The sequence below is a fragment of the Chiroxiphia lanceolata genome, chromosome 5 (genome assembly GCF_009829145.1).
Source record: "Chiroxiphia lanceolata isolate bChiLan1 chromosome 5, bChiLan1.pri, whole genome shotgun sequence".
In the NCBI taxonomy this organism is placed as follows: domain Eukaryota; kingdom Metazoa; phylum Chordata; class Aves; order Passeriformes; family Pipridae; genus Chiroxiphia; species Chiroxiphia lanceolata.
In genome coordinates, this window is record NC_045641.1 from 40,640,843 (window position 1) to 40,659,575 (window position 18,733).

The window sequence follows — 18,733 nt, forward strand, 5'->3', positions numbered from 1 at the left end:
TCTTTTCAGAAAGGCTGCCTGCAAAATATCTTACAAGAGAGATCACTTGAAGTGTTGCAATTCTTTCTGGCTTTTGGTAATAAAAGTGGAGTTTATAGATGTTTTCAGCAGAAGTTATGTAAGATAACTGTGGGTCACAGAAGGGAAGATGCAGAGTTTTGTAGCAAGCTGGTTTATTTGGTCCAGGATGAAACTTGTGGTAAGGATGAAAAAAATGACAGAGGTGTCTAGCTGGACTTAATAAGGCTCCTTAGAAATAGCTTGGGCTCTGTACTCAGCCTGTTATTTTCAAATTTTCCATATCTTTTTTACTTGGTTGCACTGATTTTTAGGTCTAAGAGCTACAGTGATGCTGCAATTTTCAAGTTAAGCACCACTAAACTTTAAATAATTGAGAGAAATGTTGAAAGTCTGTTTAATGCCCAACCTGTAGGAAACTTTTTTTCCTGACAGACCTGGAATAGAAGGATTGCAGGAAAGTTTTATAAAATTCTTACTGATGTAAATAATGGCAAGATCATTTGTGTTGATAGTGCTTTCACACTTAGAAAGTTTGAGAATTACAGTTAGTTAAAGTGAAGTTGTACATAGTGCATGCAGTTGCATCTTTGTGTGTTTATATGTTGTTACAGACGAAATCTTCCAATGCAGAGGAGGAATTTGGCAAATTTAAGACACAGTGTCCTCCAGAATGCACTGATTGGTCTTTTTTCTTTACTGATGCCTGTTACAGGCCTTCAAATGTGGATTACAGTGTTGAAGCCAGTAAAATGGAGATATGGGTAAAAGTTGTGAATATACCTCGGGAGATTATCTAATTTCAGTAGTGAGATGGCAGAAAAAAGATAAGGGAGACACAAATTCCCAACTGTATGAACAAGGGCAAGTGCTGGATTCTGCACCTGGGACGAGGTAATCCTCGTTGTTAGACTGTATAGACTGGGAAATGAGACACTGGAAAGCAGTACCGTGGAAAGGGACCTGGGGGTCCCGGTCATTGGCAAGTTGAATCTGAGTCAGCAGTGCCCTGGCAGCCAGGAGAGCCAACCGTGTCCTGGGGGCATCAGGCAAAGCGTCACCAGCCGGTTGAGGGAGGGGGTTGTCCCACTTTGCTCTGCTCTGGTCTGCACTCACCTTGAACATTGTGTGCAGTTTGGGCACTGCATATAAGAAAGATGTTAAGCTATTAGACAGTGTCTGAAGGAGGACTATGAAGATGATGAAGCACCTTGAGGGGAAGTCGTATGAGGAGCAGCTGAGGTCATTGGTCTGTTCAGCCTGGAGGAGTCTGAGGGGAGACCTCATTGCAGTCTACAACTTCCTTGGGAGGGGAAGAGAATGGGCGGGGACCAATCTCTTCACTCTCGTTACCAGTAATAGTACCCAAGGAAATGAAGCTGAGTCAGGGGAGGTTAAGGTTGATATCAGGAAAAAGTTTTTCACCCAGAAGGTGATTGGGCACTGGAAGAGCTCCCCAGGGGTGTGGTCACAACACCAAGCCTGACAGAGTTCGACAGGTGTTTGGACAACACTCTCAGGCACATGGTGTGATTCTTGGGGTGTCCTGTGCAGGGCTAGGAGTTGGACTTAATTATTGTGATGGGTCCCTTACAACTCAGAATATTCGGATTCTATGAAATTCTGTTAGAATATTACCGAAGCTGTGTATTAAGGAAATAAAAGATACCAGAAGGAAAAAAGGGCAATGGCTTCTGTTCATTTGAAATAAATTTTCTGATTGTGTTGGAAGATACTACCATTTTCAAGTTAATGCAAAGGTTATTAGGTAGGCGAAAAAAGCCTTCTGTTTACATCATTAAGTGTATTCTCTAAAATGCCTCACTTGCTAAAACAAAAACTCAAGAATTTGAGTTGTATTATTTGCAGCCATTGATGCTTGACAAATCATGTACACAAACCCAGTATGATTTCTCTTGTGATTCTTTTCAATAACAATGCACAGTTAACGTGTTGCATTCAGTGCCATAATAAATAATTTCTAAGTGCAGTAATGTTACAGGATTAGTAATACCAACCCTCCCCTGCCAAGCCTCTGAGAGCATTGAATGTTACAGAAGCATGGATGAGAAAGAAGGGGCTTCAGGTTATCAGCAATGGGCTAAGATGTAATTTCTTCTGCAGGAAGGTTTTTTTTCTAAAATTACCCACCCTAAAAATATCTTTTTCCAAAATAACTATATTAGACTACATCAGTTTGAATTTATGTGAATGTACATGTCTTTTGCTGCTCATATCTCATATCTGCTATATGCCTGAGGATCATTTTGTTTTTTGTAATCTTTCTTATTCTTTTTTTTTTACTCCGTCTTCTTTCTTTCCCTTCTGCCTTGAAAAATGACTAATTCCTTCTTAGCTAGAAATAGAGATTTTCATTTCGGGGTAATTTTTCTCAGACTTGACTTAGAATTGAAACTAGAATACAGTAAAAAAATCCTACTGAGCTGACAACCCAAATTTTTATCTTCTTTCCTAGTAAAACAACAGTATCTTGATAAAACAGTGTATTAGACTCACTTAATGCTGGATATCCTTATCTTACTTAAATCTCAAATGACATTCTTCAGTGCATGGCTTAGAATGATTTAACTGAGATGTCACTGGGTAGCTATTCAAAAATATCAATATTAGTATTTTTTAAAGGATGAGACTAATCAGGAATGTACTAAGAGTGGCATCTTGGGTTTTTTTTCATTGCACACAAAAGACTTCCCAAATGACTCTGAAAATCTGAAGAAACAGCTGAAGTTAATCTCCCCTGACTGAAGATAGTTATACTGCAGCATGTCAACGTCTGCAATTCCTACGGTAATGTAGCTCAGTGTAGCTCAGGCAAACAAGTGAAGTAAAGCCACGCTGAATTGACTGCTGAGGTTCTGACCCTTCCACTATATGTAGTTTGTGAGTTTTACTTTGGACTGGGTCTAGTTTCATGCTTTGAATTGAATGTCCCATAGCTCACTTCAAAGCTATCCCATGAATCATTGCTTTCTTGACTTGTGTATTCCTTTAGGAATGCCATGCTCACCCTTCATCTGTCTCTTTGTTGCTTGATTTCTCTCTCCAGTCTGAGTGCATGTTGTCCAAATAATGCCTTTTAGGGGAACATGAATGCTGTAGGAGCTGTGCAGAACACTAGAGACTATCCTTCACATGGACTAGAAGTTCCTTTTAAGGTTAATGATTGTCTGCATCCCATATCTTCTGTGGAATGAATGCCATGGCATCCCTTTTAATTAAACATTAAAACCACACAAAGCTGATAAGTATTATAGAATCCATATCTCATCCCAGTCCCTTCTTAGGCGACTAAGAAATAGTCCTCTACAGCATACAGCTGTTCTCCTAAACCAGAAAGGAAAATGGTTCTTCCCAATATCCCCAACTTCCTCTTGATCCAAAGAACTTCTTGATGTCTGAAAGATGGAAGGAGAAATTACCGCAACTAACTGCAATCTGAGTAGCTGTCTGGCTGTAATAGAAAGAAGTAGAAATCACCCTGATTTAGGTTTTTTCTTGTTCCTTGTGGAGGACTGTACCTGCATCGCTACCACCAAAGGTTCTTTATATACTGCATTTGAGGCTGTGGCTGGGCTTTTGTGCAGAAGCTGAGTAGGGCTATGTGATCAAGGCATGCCACATCCATGGATTATGTGGTTTCTGGGACTATACCTGGTATACATATGCAGAGCTAGGATGGGGCAGGTGGTCTCTGACAGAGCTTGTTCCTTCACAGCCCCTGGGAAATTGTTTCTCAGGGCATAGCAGCTCTCAAAGGCAATCCAGAGACTCATGCTGCCTTTACAAAGCTCTGCAGCCAGTGCCCTAATTCCACCAGAAACCTCCTAAGCACAGTCCTTTGCTCAATACATGTACACTTACTCATGTGAGCATCTGGACCGTGGCCTATTGAGGACCAGACAGAGGGGATGTTCCTGCATGTTATTTTATGGAGGTCCTCTAGGGGTTGTAGGCATGTAGATGTGTGCAGCACCATTGCCATGCTTTTCCCTAAGCTGTGTCCCAGGACTGCTGATCCTGGGGACCAAGGGTGTGGGTGTCCAAGGGATTAGTGGAGTGCTCTCTCCTCCCCTGAAGGTCTGTTTAAGATACCCATGCTGGCAGCACACACACCACCTGAAACCATGGTTTCACCAACCTCTGAAACATGGTTTTGCCACCTCATCAAAAACATGGTATTAATCTAATTGAAATGAATGCAGAACCACTTGTCAGTCCTCTCCCGCTCTGCAGCAGGCTTGATATTGGCAACAGGGTGGTGCATCTTCTGGAGAAGCTTTTACAGCAGTAGGAAAAGGAGGAAGCAATAATTAAGAAGAGTAATAGAACAGTGAAGAGGCTGATAAAGGAGTGGGGGGAGTAGGAAGGAGCAGTTCCTTTAGTAGTCTCGGAAGAAGAATAAGGTGGATAAGGGTGACTCTGCCTCTGGTTTCAGAGACATTGCTGCTGATCTGTCTATCCCATTTCTTGAGTTCCAATTCTTTGCTGCTGTACATGGTCTGACTACAGGTTTCTGCATAGCAAAAATGAAAATCTGAAAATGAGAGCAAAAATAGCCTTTAAGTCTAAACACGTTTCTCCTGAATTTGTATTTACTTTGGTTCAGGTTGTAAGATTTCTTGTCTCAGATTATGAGAAGTTTCTGATACTATAATAGAGAAAATATTACTACATATTGATTTCTGTTTCAAACTTTGCTGGTTATGACAGAATTTGCACTATGAAATGCCTCGCTTAAAAATTTGCAAAACATTACTATTGATTTTGTTTTTTGCTATAATAAGTACAATAATTAGCCTCATTCCATTTTTATTTTATGGAAAAAAATGTATTACAGAGAGGTTTTTTGCAAAAAGGAAATTGTCTTAAATTTATTGAACCTCGATTGCATCGTTCATCAGCTTTCCATGTCATACAGTCTTGTCTCCTTAATGTCCTGCATCTCTTGACTGTGTAAAAAGTTGTTTGCATATGGGGCACCAGCAGATCTGGAGAAACTTTTAATATGTTGTGAGTGTTTTGTCATTACAGGTCTCCAAGTTAGCTGATGTCATGATCAGACATGGTGTGAAGAAAGGAGATCGTGTGGTCATCTACATGCCCATGATTCCACAGACAGTGTACTGTATGCTGGCTTGTGCAAGAATAGGAGCCATCCATAGCCTGATTTTTGGTGGATTTGCATCTAAAGAGCTTTCTGTTCGCATTGATCATGCAAAGGTAATAACAGATTGTATCGGATCTGGCTGAGCTGGAGCTCAGTTCCCCATAGCAGCCCTCACAGTGCTGTGCTTTGCTTTGGTACCTAGAAGGGGTTGATAACACACTGGTGTTTTTGCTACTGCTGAGCAGCGCTGGCACAGCACCAGCTCTGTCTCTCAGCATTCCTCCCCCCGTCCCCAACTGAGGGCAAGATCCTGAGAGGGAACACAACCAGGCCAGCGGACCCAAATTAACCAAAGGGATATTCCATACCATCAGCTCAGATATAAGAGCTAAGGGAAGGAGGAAGAAGGGAGAGCATTTGTTGTTTATGTTTGCCTTCTGAGAACCACTTACATGTGCTGAAGCCCTGATGCCCGGGAAATGGCTGGACATCTCTTGCTAATGGGAAGTAAAGAGTAAACCTTGTTATTTTCCTCTTTGTTTGTGCATGCAAACTTTCACTTTTGCTTTAGTAAACTGCCTTGTCTCAACCTACAAGTCATTTTCCATCTTACTCTCTCTTCATTGTCCGACTGGGAAAGGGAGTGATAGAGCAGCTTTTGTGGGCACCTACCGTCTAGCCAAGGTCAGCCCACTACACCTATTTGGAGTGATAAACACCACTGCTTTAGTTACTAGTATAAGTCAATATAACAAGCTTGTTGCTTTTGGGTTTTTTTTCCAGAGAGGGTAACATTTCTCTTTGTGTGGCACGCAGTCTCAATTTGTGTATAATGTATAATGTTGCAATATGAACACAGTACTACATCTCTGCTGAGGCTAATACTTGTATAATAGACATTGAGATATGAATTTTCACCCCTTTTAAAAAAGCATGAGTTTAACACACTACTGTCTGTATAGAGTGTACTTTCTTCTCCCATTGGTCAATCTTTTTCTACAAAGCATCGCGTTAACACTGGCTTTATGTCCAACATGAATGTGGATAGTGCCTTCCCAAATCTTCGTTCGCGAAGCCTAGCCATGATGATGTCCAACATTTTCTTCAAGTGTATGAGAAAAATGCTGCCAACCTGAAATAATTTCATTGGTTTATTGATGTTTAGACATGTTAGATAGTACATTTTCTCAGCTATGTTGTGGTTTAGGAATGGTATTCCCCAAATTAGTGTTCCCACTGAAATGTTTCAAATCACGTGCTGCTTACTCACTCCCCTTTCCCCTCCGTCTCCCTCTGCGACAGGATGGAGAGGAGAATTGGAGGATGGAGAGGAGAATTGGAGGCAGGAAAGGTAAAGATCACAGGTTGAGATAAGAATGATTTGCTGGAAACAGCAATGAGATAAAAAACCAAACAGTAACAGTAACACTATTAATAACAGAGTGTAGAAGGAAGGCAAATGATTCACATGCAAGTTCTCACCACACACAGCTGGCGCTGCCCGACCCCTCCCTCTGCCACCTACCCGGAAGGAACCCATCCCCCTCCCCACCCTGTGTATGGTATGAGGTGGTATAGAATAATCTCAGAGTCCAGGCTGTGCCTCTCTTGGTTACTGCAAAAATTAACCCTGTCATGGCTGGAACCAGGACAAGCTATAATTCTACTTCATTTAATTTCTACATGAATCAGGGCAGCTATGGAACCAGTTGCCTTAAATAAATGACTCTGCGGAGAGCATAATTAGCAGAGCTCAGTGCTTTAAAGGCTTCTGTGTTCAGCATAAATTGATCTTGTTTATGAGGGGTTATGTAAGTCTGTGTTAGTGAAAATGCAAATAGTACTTTACTAATCTACTTAGTAGCTTATGTTTGCATTAGTTTCAACTGGAATGGTCTGTTCTTGTGTTCTGCTCATGAATAAGACAAAGTCCTTGTCATCTTGATCAGTCATCTGGATCATTCAGACTATCTGTGAATCTATCACTGAATCATGTTGCTTAGACAGAACATTGTGCAGGGTAAAGTCCACAGGATTTGTGGACTTACTTAGATTTCTGTGTACAGAAGTGCTTTTCAGATGACCGAAGTTTGAATTTTGTAAATATCTGTAAATAAAAAGTTGAATGCATTTCCCCTCCTCTCCTTAGTGTTTTAACAAAGTTAATAAAATGGCTAAAATGGTTGACTGGAATGGTAAAAAAAAAAGGCTAACAACAACTCTAGTTTTCCCTGTCTTTCTTCCCACTTCCCCACTTTTTTAACAAGCTATAAAAAGTAATATTAACTCACAGAATTAGGGAAAAATAATGTAGAAGAAAAATGATAAACTTTTATATTATAGCAACCTCCATTTTTAATCATCTAGCATGTTTACTCTTAGAGTATTTTGCAGTTATTACCTAATTAATCCCAATGGTTTCTCTCTGGGGAACAGAGTGAGACAGCACAGTAATCATAATCCTTGCTTCATGTATTAAAATGAAAATGGAGAAAGTGTAAATGTTTTACCGGAGGTCACATAGCAACTCTTTTGAAGGGTTAGCTGTAGAATTACTAGCTGCAGGCCATGGATTAAATCCTAATTTACATTGCTTTTTGGTTTCTTTAAAAGGTAGATTTAAGTATTATGGATGATTTTTGGTCCATCTGCTGCATAATGAAAATGTGAGTAAAGAGGAGAGGCACATCCTCATTCTAAATTTCAAAACATGTCCCAGTTTTGCAGCATGGTAAAACTTTCATCATAAGTGAATTGCACGCTACTGACTTTATCTTTAGGATTTGTATATAAGTACCTGTGATAGATGGTATTCTTCTGAACTCAGAAGTTAATTAAAGCCATCTCAAAATAACCTAACCTTTTTATTAGGCTTTTTTGTGAATTGGTTTAGATGCTGCAATACAGGACCTGATGTTGGTGAGATTAAGTAGAAAGAGTTAAGAATGTACAGTGGAAATCTGGCTGTTAGATGCTTTATGTAAAAAAAAAAAGTCAAATTTCACGTTCTCTTAGAAGACCTGAATGAAAGAAATAACAAGAGCTTTCTAGTGACTATGAAAAGGTACATACACGTTACCATTTTACCTTAATTTATCTTGAATTTAAAATAGGGAATGCTGCAAAGTCCTGCAGCTGGTAATTTCTACTCATGTCAGGTATTGGCAGTTACAGGTATTCTTCACTGAATTTTGATGAAGTGATACAGATCATGAGAACAGAATTTTTTGTCATCTTTTACCTAAATCTGGGAATATATAATTTGCAATATCAAAGCAATAGGTAGGTTCATAGAATCGTAGAACAGTTTGGGTTGGAAGGTCATCTAGTCCAACTCCTATGCAGTGGGCAGGGACATCTTCAACCAGATCAGGTTGCTCAGAGCTCTGTCAACCTGACCTTGAATGTTCCTGGGGGTGAGGCATCTACCATGTCTCTGGGCAACCTGTGCCAGTGTTTCACCACCATCATTGTAAAAAGTTTCTTCCTTAAATCTTGTATAAATCTAGCCTCTCAGTTGAAAACCATTACCCCTGGTCCCATTGCTACAGACCCTGCTAGAAAGTTTGTCTCCATCTTTCTTATAAGCCCCCTTTAGGTACTGAAAGGCCACAATGAGGTTACCCCAGAGCCTTCTCTTCTCCAGGCTAAACAACTCCAACTCTAAACTTTCCTCATAGCATAGAGGGTCTCTGCCCTTCTGATCATCTTTATGGCCATCCTCTGGACCTACTCATACAGATTCATGTCTTTCCTGCGCTGAGGACTTCAGAGCTGGATGTAGTACTCCTAATGGGGTCTCACCAGAGCAGAGTGGAGGGCAGAATCACCTTGCTTGACCTAATGGCCACACTGCTTGTGATGCAGCCCAGCGTAAAATTGGCTTTCTGGGCTGTGAGCACCCATTGCCAGTTCATGTCCAGCTTTTCATCCACCAGTGTCACCAAGTCCTTCTCAATAGGGCTGCTCTTGATCCCTTCATCCCCCAGGGTGCATCGATTTTGCAGAGGTTGCCCTGGCGCAGGTGGAGGACCTTGTACTTGGCCTTGTTGAATGTCATTAGGTTGTCATGGGCCCACTCTTTGAGCTTGTCCTTGTCCCTCTGGGTGGCATCCCATCCTTCAGGGGCATTAACCTTTATTGCTTTTACTGAACTATGCCTTGTATGCTACTAGAGACTATAGAAGAATTTGTAGGAGGAGTCTTTACAACAGGATAAAAGTATTGGTCTTGTACCAACAACTTGTACTATTGGGCCTTGCTTTATCTCATTTCTGTTTCATAATGGGTTTTTTCTATAGCTCGCTATCTCTGGCATTTCTTCTCTAGCAGACCCTTGAACTCTCCTGGTTTTCCTTCAAACTAATTATATTTCTGTCTAATCTTACCATGCAGAACTACATGGAGCCACAGAAGAGGTGGGAAATGGGTATATAAAAGCAATATGGGAGTAAAAGTGCAGGGGAAATAATGTCAGTACGCAGAGAGGTAAAACAGTAGAAAACAGCAGTTAGAACCAGTAGTGAGCCTTTAATTTGCACAGCGATCCATGATGCTTTTTCACTTGGGTAATACATCACCTTAGCCAATTTAGTTTTGGTTATTTTTAGATGTCCTTACTGCATACAAAGGAGTTGATGAGCAGAGATGGCATCATTTACAAATGACTGTACAACTAGTGATGACAGCAGTCTTTCATCTTAACAATTTAATAGAATTGTGTATCTTACATTTATTACAGTCTTCAGGGTAGCCTCCAGATGAATTTTCAGTTTAACTGCTTTGTATTGTATCATCTTTTATTAAATCACTGCAACCCAAAAGAGAAGGTTGACAAATGCTGAAATTTTAAAGCTCATCTGAAATCTTTATTTGAATACACACCAATTAGGGAACTTCTCTGAATGGTAGATTTGGACAGGAAGCATTTTATTATTGCACAAGAAAACAATTTGTGTTTTCTCTGCTGAATTTAATGCAGCTTTAACTGTGGCATTGTGGTTTGTGCCTACTTAATGAGATTTATGCTAATGCATACAATTAGTAAACTAGCTTGATCAAACTGAGGGGCGTAAGATAAATACACTTCTGAAACTCCAGAAGGAAGGAGATTGAAGATTCATTCTTTTCCAATTAAAATGTATTCTAACACATACTTCCTTTGGTGGTACCTTTTCTTTCCCAAAAAACAAGAAATAAAAGGACCTAAGTCAAAGTAGCTTGTATGTGTATTTCTTGACTTAGGAAATCTTACATAAAATCTGCAGGTAATTTAATGACAAAGTTGTGAAGTCCTCATCTGGAAATAGAAATTATTCTAAAAAATCCCCAGAATTACAGAAATCTGATTTTTACTGGTGTGGCATCCTCTGTCCTGCAATCATCACTTGAAAGACTTTAGCTTATTCTCTTCCTCAGTTTCTAGTTTCCTACCATCTCGTTTGCCTTTTTTTCCCTCTTTCTCCTGTTTTTCCTCCTATACCACTTAATTGCAGGCTGGGATAGAGCCAGCAAAGTGCTATAGCTAGTTTTGAAATATGCAATTGGATGCAATAGAAAGCAGGCTAAACAGGACTGATAATTGTTGACATCGCTGTACTGCTCTTCCTTAATGGAGGAGCTAAGATGGACCTGGGTTTTTCTCTCTATGTTCATTAATATTTGTGCAACTTAGAAGAAGTTAATACTGTTGATTTCTTACTCAAATTTGTTTGAAGATAGTGAAGTGTCTGAAGTTATTAGTGTGCTTCTGAACAAAAAGCACGTGAATGGACAGCAAGATCACACAAGCTTGATTTCCTTTAGAAAACTGATCTAAACCCCTGTTTCTAATTATATGAAGATAAATTTTATACATCATTAATCAAATAATTTAACAGAAAACATGTTATGTGGTTACTTATCTAAAATATATTGCAGATGTATATATTAACAATCTAACTTCTTTTTTTTTTTTAGCCCAAATTTATTGTAACAGCTACTTTTGGAGTAGAACCGAAAAGAAAAGTGGAATACATATCCCTCCTAGAAGGAGCACTGGCAAGGATACAGAGCAAACCTGATAAAGTTCTCATTTACAAGCGACCTAATTTGGTGGGTGTACACTTGTTCTGACTTTATGTTAACTTTCAGATGTTTATGTAGCACATGTGCCTTTTCTTTTTTACAGGTAAAATTTTACTGTATCTATTGTAGTTTGTTTTTTAATTTTAAAGATTAATTTTAATTTGTAAGATTTAAATAGTAAATAGAATTAATGCATCAGAGAGATTACTGTACAGAAAATTGAATAGTACTGTATAGAAAATTTGAATATTCCATTTGGAATGGAATTTGACCAAATTCCATTTGTTCTGTTTTTCTTTTGACAATTTTCTTATTTTTCAATGGACAGGGCCACGTTCCTCTTACTCGAGGTCGTGATCTTGACTGGGAAGAAGAGCTTGCAACAGCACAGTGTTCTAAATGTGTCTCAGTTCCCTCAGACCATCCACTTTATATTCTGTATACATCTGGAACAACAGGCTTGCCCAAGGTAAAGAACTATCTGAAGTCTACTTGTCTGTGACCATCTATTTGCAGTTCCACTTGAGAAAATATTTAATAAAAAAGATTTAAAATGTTTGCCAGAGCACAATGCTGTAAATGATAAGCATTGCTAGAAATGGTTTAATCGTATTTATTCACATTTCACTAGTTTAAAGGCAATGTATAGGAATAAATCATGTTTGTTATTTAAATAGTAGTAATGTAAAGCTAAGATGCATTTGCTTCAAGATGTTTGTACAATATAAACTTTTGAGGACAGCAGAATGTCTTTTATCCAGTACTATGTTCTGTGTTTTAACTGTTTTAGATAAGCGTAGTATAGTGACTTAATGGCAAGATTTGTTAATACATCACTTGTGTGATGGTATGTATTGCTGACTACTCTTGTTCATTATTTACATATTAGCTAATTTTCCTGTAGATAAGACATTGTGAATGAAGTTACAGATTAAATGGGTTTAAGCATATTCTGAAAACTTGTGTTACTGACAATTCTGAGGACATAATTCCCCTGAGAAGAAAAGTTTAGATTGAGTAAGTGAAAATTAGCACAGGGTATTTGAAAAATGTTTGCTTTTGAATGTAAATTAGTTTTAATGACCTATTTTTAAAGGATTGTATTTTAAAAGAGGGCTGTCTGAATGTTTACTTGGTACTTATAATGCTCTTTTACAGTGTGCGGAAGACAAACTGAATATAATTTTCTGTTGCTAGTCTTACAACCACAGATTCAGACAGTATCATATATCCCTGGATATGACAGTGCTTAGACTACTACTAGAAAATTATTTAATCATGTTGCCTATAAAGTTCAGAATCTATGAGGATGTAAGGGAAAACAAATATCAGTTTTGCTGAGAAAATTGTCTTCTGCTTTACCTTCAAGATGGACCCTTTAAAGCAATACATTTATCTTGAATTATTTTATTGTCAAAAAGCCCAAGATAAGATCCTTTGTTACTGCAGGAATTTTTCTTGACTGTGAGTTTCAATATAGTATCTCAGAGATAAAAGTTCTCAGAAGTTTACTTCACTCTGTTGGCTCTGTAGAGACAAATGTAGACATCTTGAGTGAATCATCCTTATAAGAGGGAGATTGTCAACTAGCACTAAGCTACAGTAAGTAACTCAGTGAATAAAATAACTTTTTTATTTGTTTAAGGAACTTAATTTAAATGCTCGTGCAACTAAAATTACTCAGTTATGACCTTCATAGCAAAGCTGTTGTTAATCTCAGAGCAGGAGCTAAATTAGAAGCTGAGTCTAACAAAGGCAATCTGCTGTCTGAAAATGGCGAAATGGTAGTTAACCATTCTCTCCTTAGCAATCTCCATTTTAATGAGTTAATGTGTCTCTACAGTCCCTCGTTTCTTGCATGAGGTCTGAAAGTCCCTCTTTCGTTCTATGAAGTACATCAAGAAAATGTACCATGCCTAGCATGGACAGATTGCTGCATTGTAATGTCTGTGCAGAGGATATTTGAATTTTAGTTCAGGACACCAGGACATAGTTTACTTAATTCTTTCCTCTAGGAACAGGGTACTAGAAGGTGAAATATATGAAATCTATAGTAACCATATTATATTGCAAAATATTTCCAAAATTTTCCTATAATGAGTCTTCCAGAGCTGGTTATTGATTTACCAAGGTGCATGATGCTATTGATACTCTCTCATTCTAATTTTCCCTCTTTTAGGTGAACACTGGGATGTTCTTCATTTTGCATTTTTATGTGCACTTCAGGCCAGATATAAACTTTCAAAAATATGCATTTATTTAAGCCAAGTTTCTGACATCTTTAAAAAAGTCAGTGCAGAAAGACGGGTACGTTTCAGGGAGTAATTCACTCCAGTTGTCTTAGGGATTGTCTACTTCACAGGTGCCCCTCTTATCCAGTGATGATACAGAGAGACTAGGCAATGAATTTAAAACATGCCTAACATTTAGATGGCACAGTGTGAGGTAAATACTCAATCTCTTATTTTTTGTCAGCATATGTTGACTAAATATCCAGTTTTTATGAGAGAATTCTAGATTTGTTAGTAATCCTCTGAAAACTATTGTCATCTAGGCCTTGGGTTGTGTTTTTGTTTTTTTATTGTATGTTTGTTTGTTTCCCGAAATTACTTCTTTTGTGGAAGTGCTAGTACACACATGTTCTTTTTGGAATAGACCATTTTCTTTAGGAGTATTGGAATTAGAAAACCTTAAGTCTATTGCTGCTAAAACCTCAACATGTAATTGAAGACTCAAATTAAATACTCAAATTTTCTCATTTAGGGTGTTGTCAGACCAACAGGTGGCTATGCAGTTATGCTAAACTGGACAATGTCAGCTGTATACGGACTCACACCTGGTGAGGTAATTCCACTTAAATGTCATGTAAATGTGTTTGAAGGCCTCTTAAAACTTCTTACTCTAATTATGTTTTATTTCATTTTAGGTGTGGTGGGCAGCTTCTGATTTAGGCTGGGTTGTTGGTCATTCCTATATTTGCTATGGACCTCTCCTTCATGGGAATACTACAGTTTTGTATGAGGTATGAACCATTCTAAAAAATCAGCCTTGGAAAAGGCAGCATCTTCTCCAGCTGGTGATCCAGGTGATCCCATTTATGCCTGTCTGTTCTTCATGCTATAGATGTTTGAATTGTGTGTATATCTTCAGTGTTCATACTCTCCCATCTATTACAGTAATTTTTAAGGAAAACTTATTTCACTGTCCTTCAAGCTTGTCCTACTTCATCTGTGTGAAGGGTAATAGTCAGCGGAGCAAGGAACTCCAAAACAAACAGACCTAGAAATGGCAGAAGCGGAATATACCTGTGTTGTTGATTAGACTACCATGTGTTTTGGCATGTCTTGAGAGAAAAACTCTAGATCTGAGTTGGATGCATTGAGAGCTCCATGGTTGGAACTAGAACTTCGAAGGAGACTTGTCTCTTCTCTTCTCCCTCTACCACTCAAAGCAACCGAAACCAAGACTGAGATGACATTCAAGTCGTCATCCTTTCCTTGTGGGGATGAAACTCAGTGGGGTGGGAGAGGAGACTAGTCTGAGTAGAGTGCCTGTTGCAATCCTAATTTTGGTGGTCAAAATAGCAATCATGCTGCCTTACGTTGTTAGTTTTCAGGAGTTATTGTTGATTGTCCTCTCTGATCATGAGGTAGGAAGATACAGTGTGCTTGAACCATCTTCTTATTCTCAGGGAGTGTCCAGTATCCATCAGTGATAGTGAAAGACATTTATGTAAAAGCATTGACATTGTTAGCTCTTCAGCGTGCTGAAACTTGGTTGTTTGCATCCACTTGACATTAGGATTTCTGGGTAGATCCCAGCTTCTCCGACAACACTGTGGAGCATGATGCCCATCTAGTAATTGCTTTGTCTTTTTCAGTGGTCCCAGAGGCAGAAGTTGTTTTAGATATGCCATCATGGCATGCTGATCACCTTTGTTGGTTTGTAGTGATAGCTAGAAACATGCGAATTATTAAGGGAAATACAATGATAACTCAGATCATACAAGAACTGCAGAAGTATAGTGAATGTACTGAATACTGAGGCATGAAATAAGCTTTGATGACAATGTAAATATAGCAATTGTAGAGCACCATCTGTACCCAGTCCTTCTGGAGCAGGGGAGTCAGCATGACACAGCAGAAACGTACTGTTTATCTCATATGCCGAAGTTCTGCTTAAGAAAATATTTATTACAAGCAAACTTTCTCCATTTAGCTGTTATTACACTGTAGAAGTGAAGATAACCATACTAGAACAAAAATGGTTTGTTAGTGTTTACAGAAACAAGCATTATCAAAACAATCCTTCAGTCTTTGCACAACCAGTTAAATCGGTATTGGTTGAGCTGTGCTCACTGTAATGAACTTACGCACTTCTGTTGGGGGGCAGCTGTGCTGGGGTTGTTCCTGAATTTTGAGTAAATATGTTTCTGAATCCTGGATACTGAAAAGGCATGGACAGTTGTAATACGGTGAGATTCCCTTCAAATTATTTGAATGCTACTGTGCATCAGAGACTACAGAACTGACTATGGCTTGCTGCATCCTGTTTTGGAAGTTAGAAGTACGCTTTACTGCTTGAAATTAATGTCTTTGCAAAAATTATAAGTGAGATTTTCATAAGCAGAAGACGCCTCTTGAAGTGGGTCAAGAATCCTCAAGAATCCTCAATCCATCCAAAAGCAATGGTCATTAGGGATGTGTCTACATGATATTTCAAATCACAGCAGCAGTACAGTTCTGAAATAAGTCCTCCAATTGTCCTTGCTTGTTGATTTGATTAACAGAGGGGTTTTAGTCATATGAATGCCATCTTTACAGAGAAAGCTAAGACATAAGTTTTGCTGCTTGGGATCAAACGGTAGGATCCAATGAGTGGGACTGCACTGCTGTGCAGTTAAGTTTTCTAGGACAAAAGAAAAGCACATGTGCCAACAGGAAGCTTTTAAACAGTTGAGTGCTCAAACCTTATTCTGAAGTGCTTCTCCTGCTGTGCAAAAGGGCCAAATGTGATGGGAGACTTCATATTTACTGATTGCCAGATGTCTGCTTGTTCTGACTTTGAGCTGCTCCCGTAGTTCTCACAAGCTTTGCATCTGTCCTCTTCACCAACCCTATTTCTTTTGCTATCACTGCTCTTTCCTGCTGCTGTATTTTGCAATAGTGACAGGCATTGCACTGGCATCCCAGAATACTGAGCAAGGGGCAATGACAGCATGTGCTCTGAAAGGCCCAAAAGCTTCTCCAGCACCCTGTTACTAATGTCAGTCCTGCTGCAGGATGTGACAGGGCTGACAAGTAGTGATGCATTAAGTTCCATTAGATGAAGATCATGTTCTTGATGAGATGGAAACCCCATTCTTCTGATGTGGCATGGTGTGGGTGCCCCTACCATAGACATCTTGAATAGATCTTCAGTGGAGGGGGGGGAGTACTCCACCAAGCCCACTGATTGTGAGAACATCAACACCCTTAGTTCCAGGGTCAACAGTGTGTGAGAAAAGTCCAGGGAAGAGTGTGCCTAAAGTGCTATACGTGGATGCCCCATTCCTGGAATTATTGAAGGCCAGTTTGGATGGAGCTGTGCACAACCCCATGGCAGGGGGGTTGGAACTTTAAGGTCTCTTCTGACCCAGGCCATTCTATGATTCTGTATTTCTAGAATATGTGCCTGCAACCCCCAGAGGACCCTGGGAGACAGCATACAGGAACATCCCCTCTGCCTCAGCAGGCAATAGGCCATGGTCCAGATGCCCATATAAGCAAGTATGCGTCCTTCTTTCCTGTACATGTATGGACTGTGCTTGGGAGGTTTTCTGGTGGAATTCACTGGTTGCAGAGCTGTGGGAAAGCAGCATGAGTCTGGATTGCCTGTGAAAGCTGCTATGCCTTGAGGGATGATTTCTGGGGGCCTGTTACATGTTAGAGAAGTTCTGTGGAGCAGCAAGCTCATGAGAGACCAGCATAGTCCTGGAAACCACGTATCCATGGACATGTCGTGCCTTAATTACACAGCCCCCCTCAGCTTCTGCACCAAGCCCAGCCAGTCTCAATGCAGTGTGTTAAGGACCTACCTAGTGGTGGTAGTGGTGCTGTTACTTCTAACCACGTTATATTTTGTTCAGGAAAGGTTGTAAGGGAAGGACATGGCAGGCTGCAGTCAGGCATAATTGAATTAGCCAGGTTTTTGGATTGAATAAAGCATGACAGTGTGCAAAGCACAGAAGTGTGGAGGATGGAAAAACTGAGAACAGAGAGAAGTATTGGAGGTTAGTTCTTTTCTAATCATAGCATAACATTTGCCAGATTGCAAACATTGATGTCCAGTGGTATTCCTCCCATCCAGTCCATGTTCTCCTGGATGCTCCGTGGCTTGATGACTGTTTTCAGTGAAATGGCAGATAAAGTCCTGACCACAAGTGCATTGCTGAATACCCCAGCTATGACAAGAGAGCAGAGAACTGTACATACAGTACTGCAGAAGCTGTGCTCATGTTGGTTATTGGCATAGAGGACGTCATGAGTGATCCTGTCCCTTCTTGGCAAGAAGGCACTGGCATATGTTTTGATTCTGTGAACAGAGAAATGGAAGATGGGGGATATAGAAACCCTGTAGTGAGTCTACTGACAATGTGTGAACTGACATGCTACTGTCATCTGCAGGAAACCAGTGAAAGGGATGGAATGACACTTCCCAGAAGTCCCATCAGTTAAGGGAGCAAAGATCTGTAAGGTAGCTTTCCACCAGCAACTTTGAGCTGCATTTTTGGTGAAGTGAACAAGGCAAAGTCTAGCCTAAAATAAACCTCAAATAGCATCTAATGGAAGAGGTAAGAGCATTGGCATTAAGTAGTTTGATCTACTAATCTGTTCTAATTCACCTCACTACTTGCTATGTAAACAAAATCTGTGACACCATATGTGCTCACATTCGTGTTTCATTTTATTATTTCACATTTTGTGCCAGTGCAATGTAGTAGGAAGAAGATTGATAATCTGTCAATAGAACAGTAGATTGTGCCTGAGTGACACTTGTGTATTGCTTTGTACAAAATCCTGTTGTTTATAATTTTCATTACAGAAAAATTTAAAATAGGAACAAAATGTAATGTTTAAAGCAAAGCTCACATGCCTTAATGCTCCCAGCCAATGATTGGAGCAGCTGGAGAAAACTTAAACCAATGCTTATTCTTAATTTGAATGTCCATGTACCTTCTGTCCAGATAAATTTTCCTGTCTTGCTTACATTGTGTTGATGTAAAAGCTTGCAATGAATGTGTTACTGAAATACATGATGCAGAGAATATCTACAGTGCAAATGTGGCAATAAAAAATCAAGCATTTGTTTAAGTATTGCTTATGATTAGCTCTTTTTGATGAGTTTCCGATGTAGTGATCTGGTGGAACCCACTTGCTTCTGTGAATTTACAAACCAAATTACTGTGGAACTTCTGAAAAGCTTTTGAGTCGATGAGTGGCAGCTTGCTGATTGGTGGGAGCGATGCTTGTTCTTACTGCA

General features: G+C 39.4%; 1 protein-coding gene across 1 annotated transcript in view; it reads left to right on the top strand.

Moving 5' to 3' along the window:
* The window catches only part of ACSS3 (acyl-CoA synthetase short chain family member 3), a 97,276-nt gene that overhangs the window by 20,413 nt on the left and 58,130 nt on the right, over nt 1-18,733 (top strand). The window contains 5 exon segments of the mRNA XM_032688952.1: nt 5,071-5,259; nt 11,105-11,239; nt 11,541-11,681; nt 13,976-14,056; nt 14,139-14,234. Of these exon segments, the coding sequence (XP_032544843.1) occupies nt 5,071-5,259; nt 11,105-11,239; nt 11,541-11,681; nt 13,976-14,056; nt 14,139-14,234 (642 nt within the window).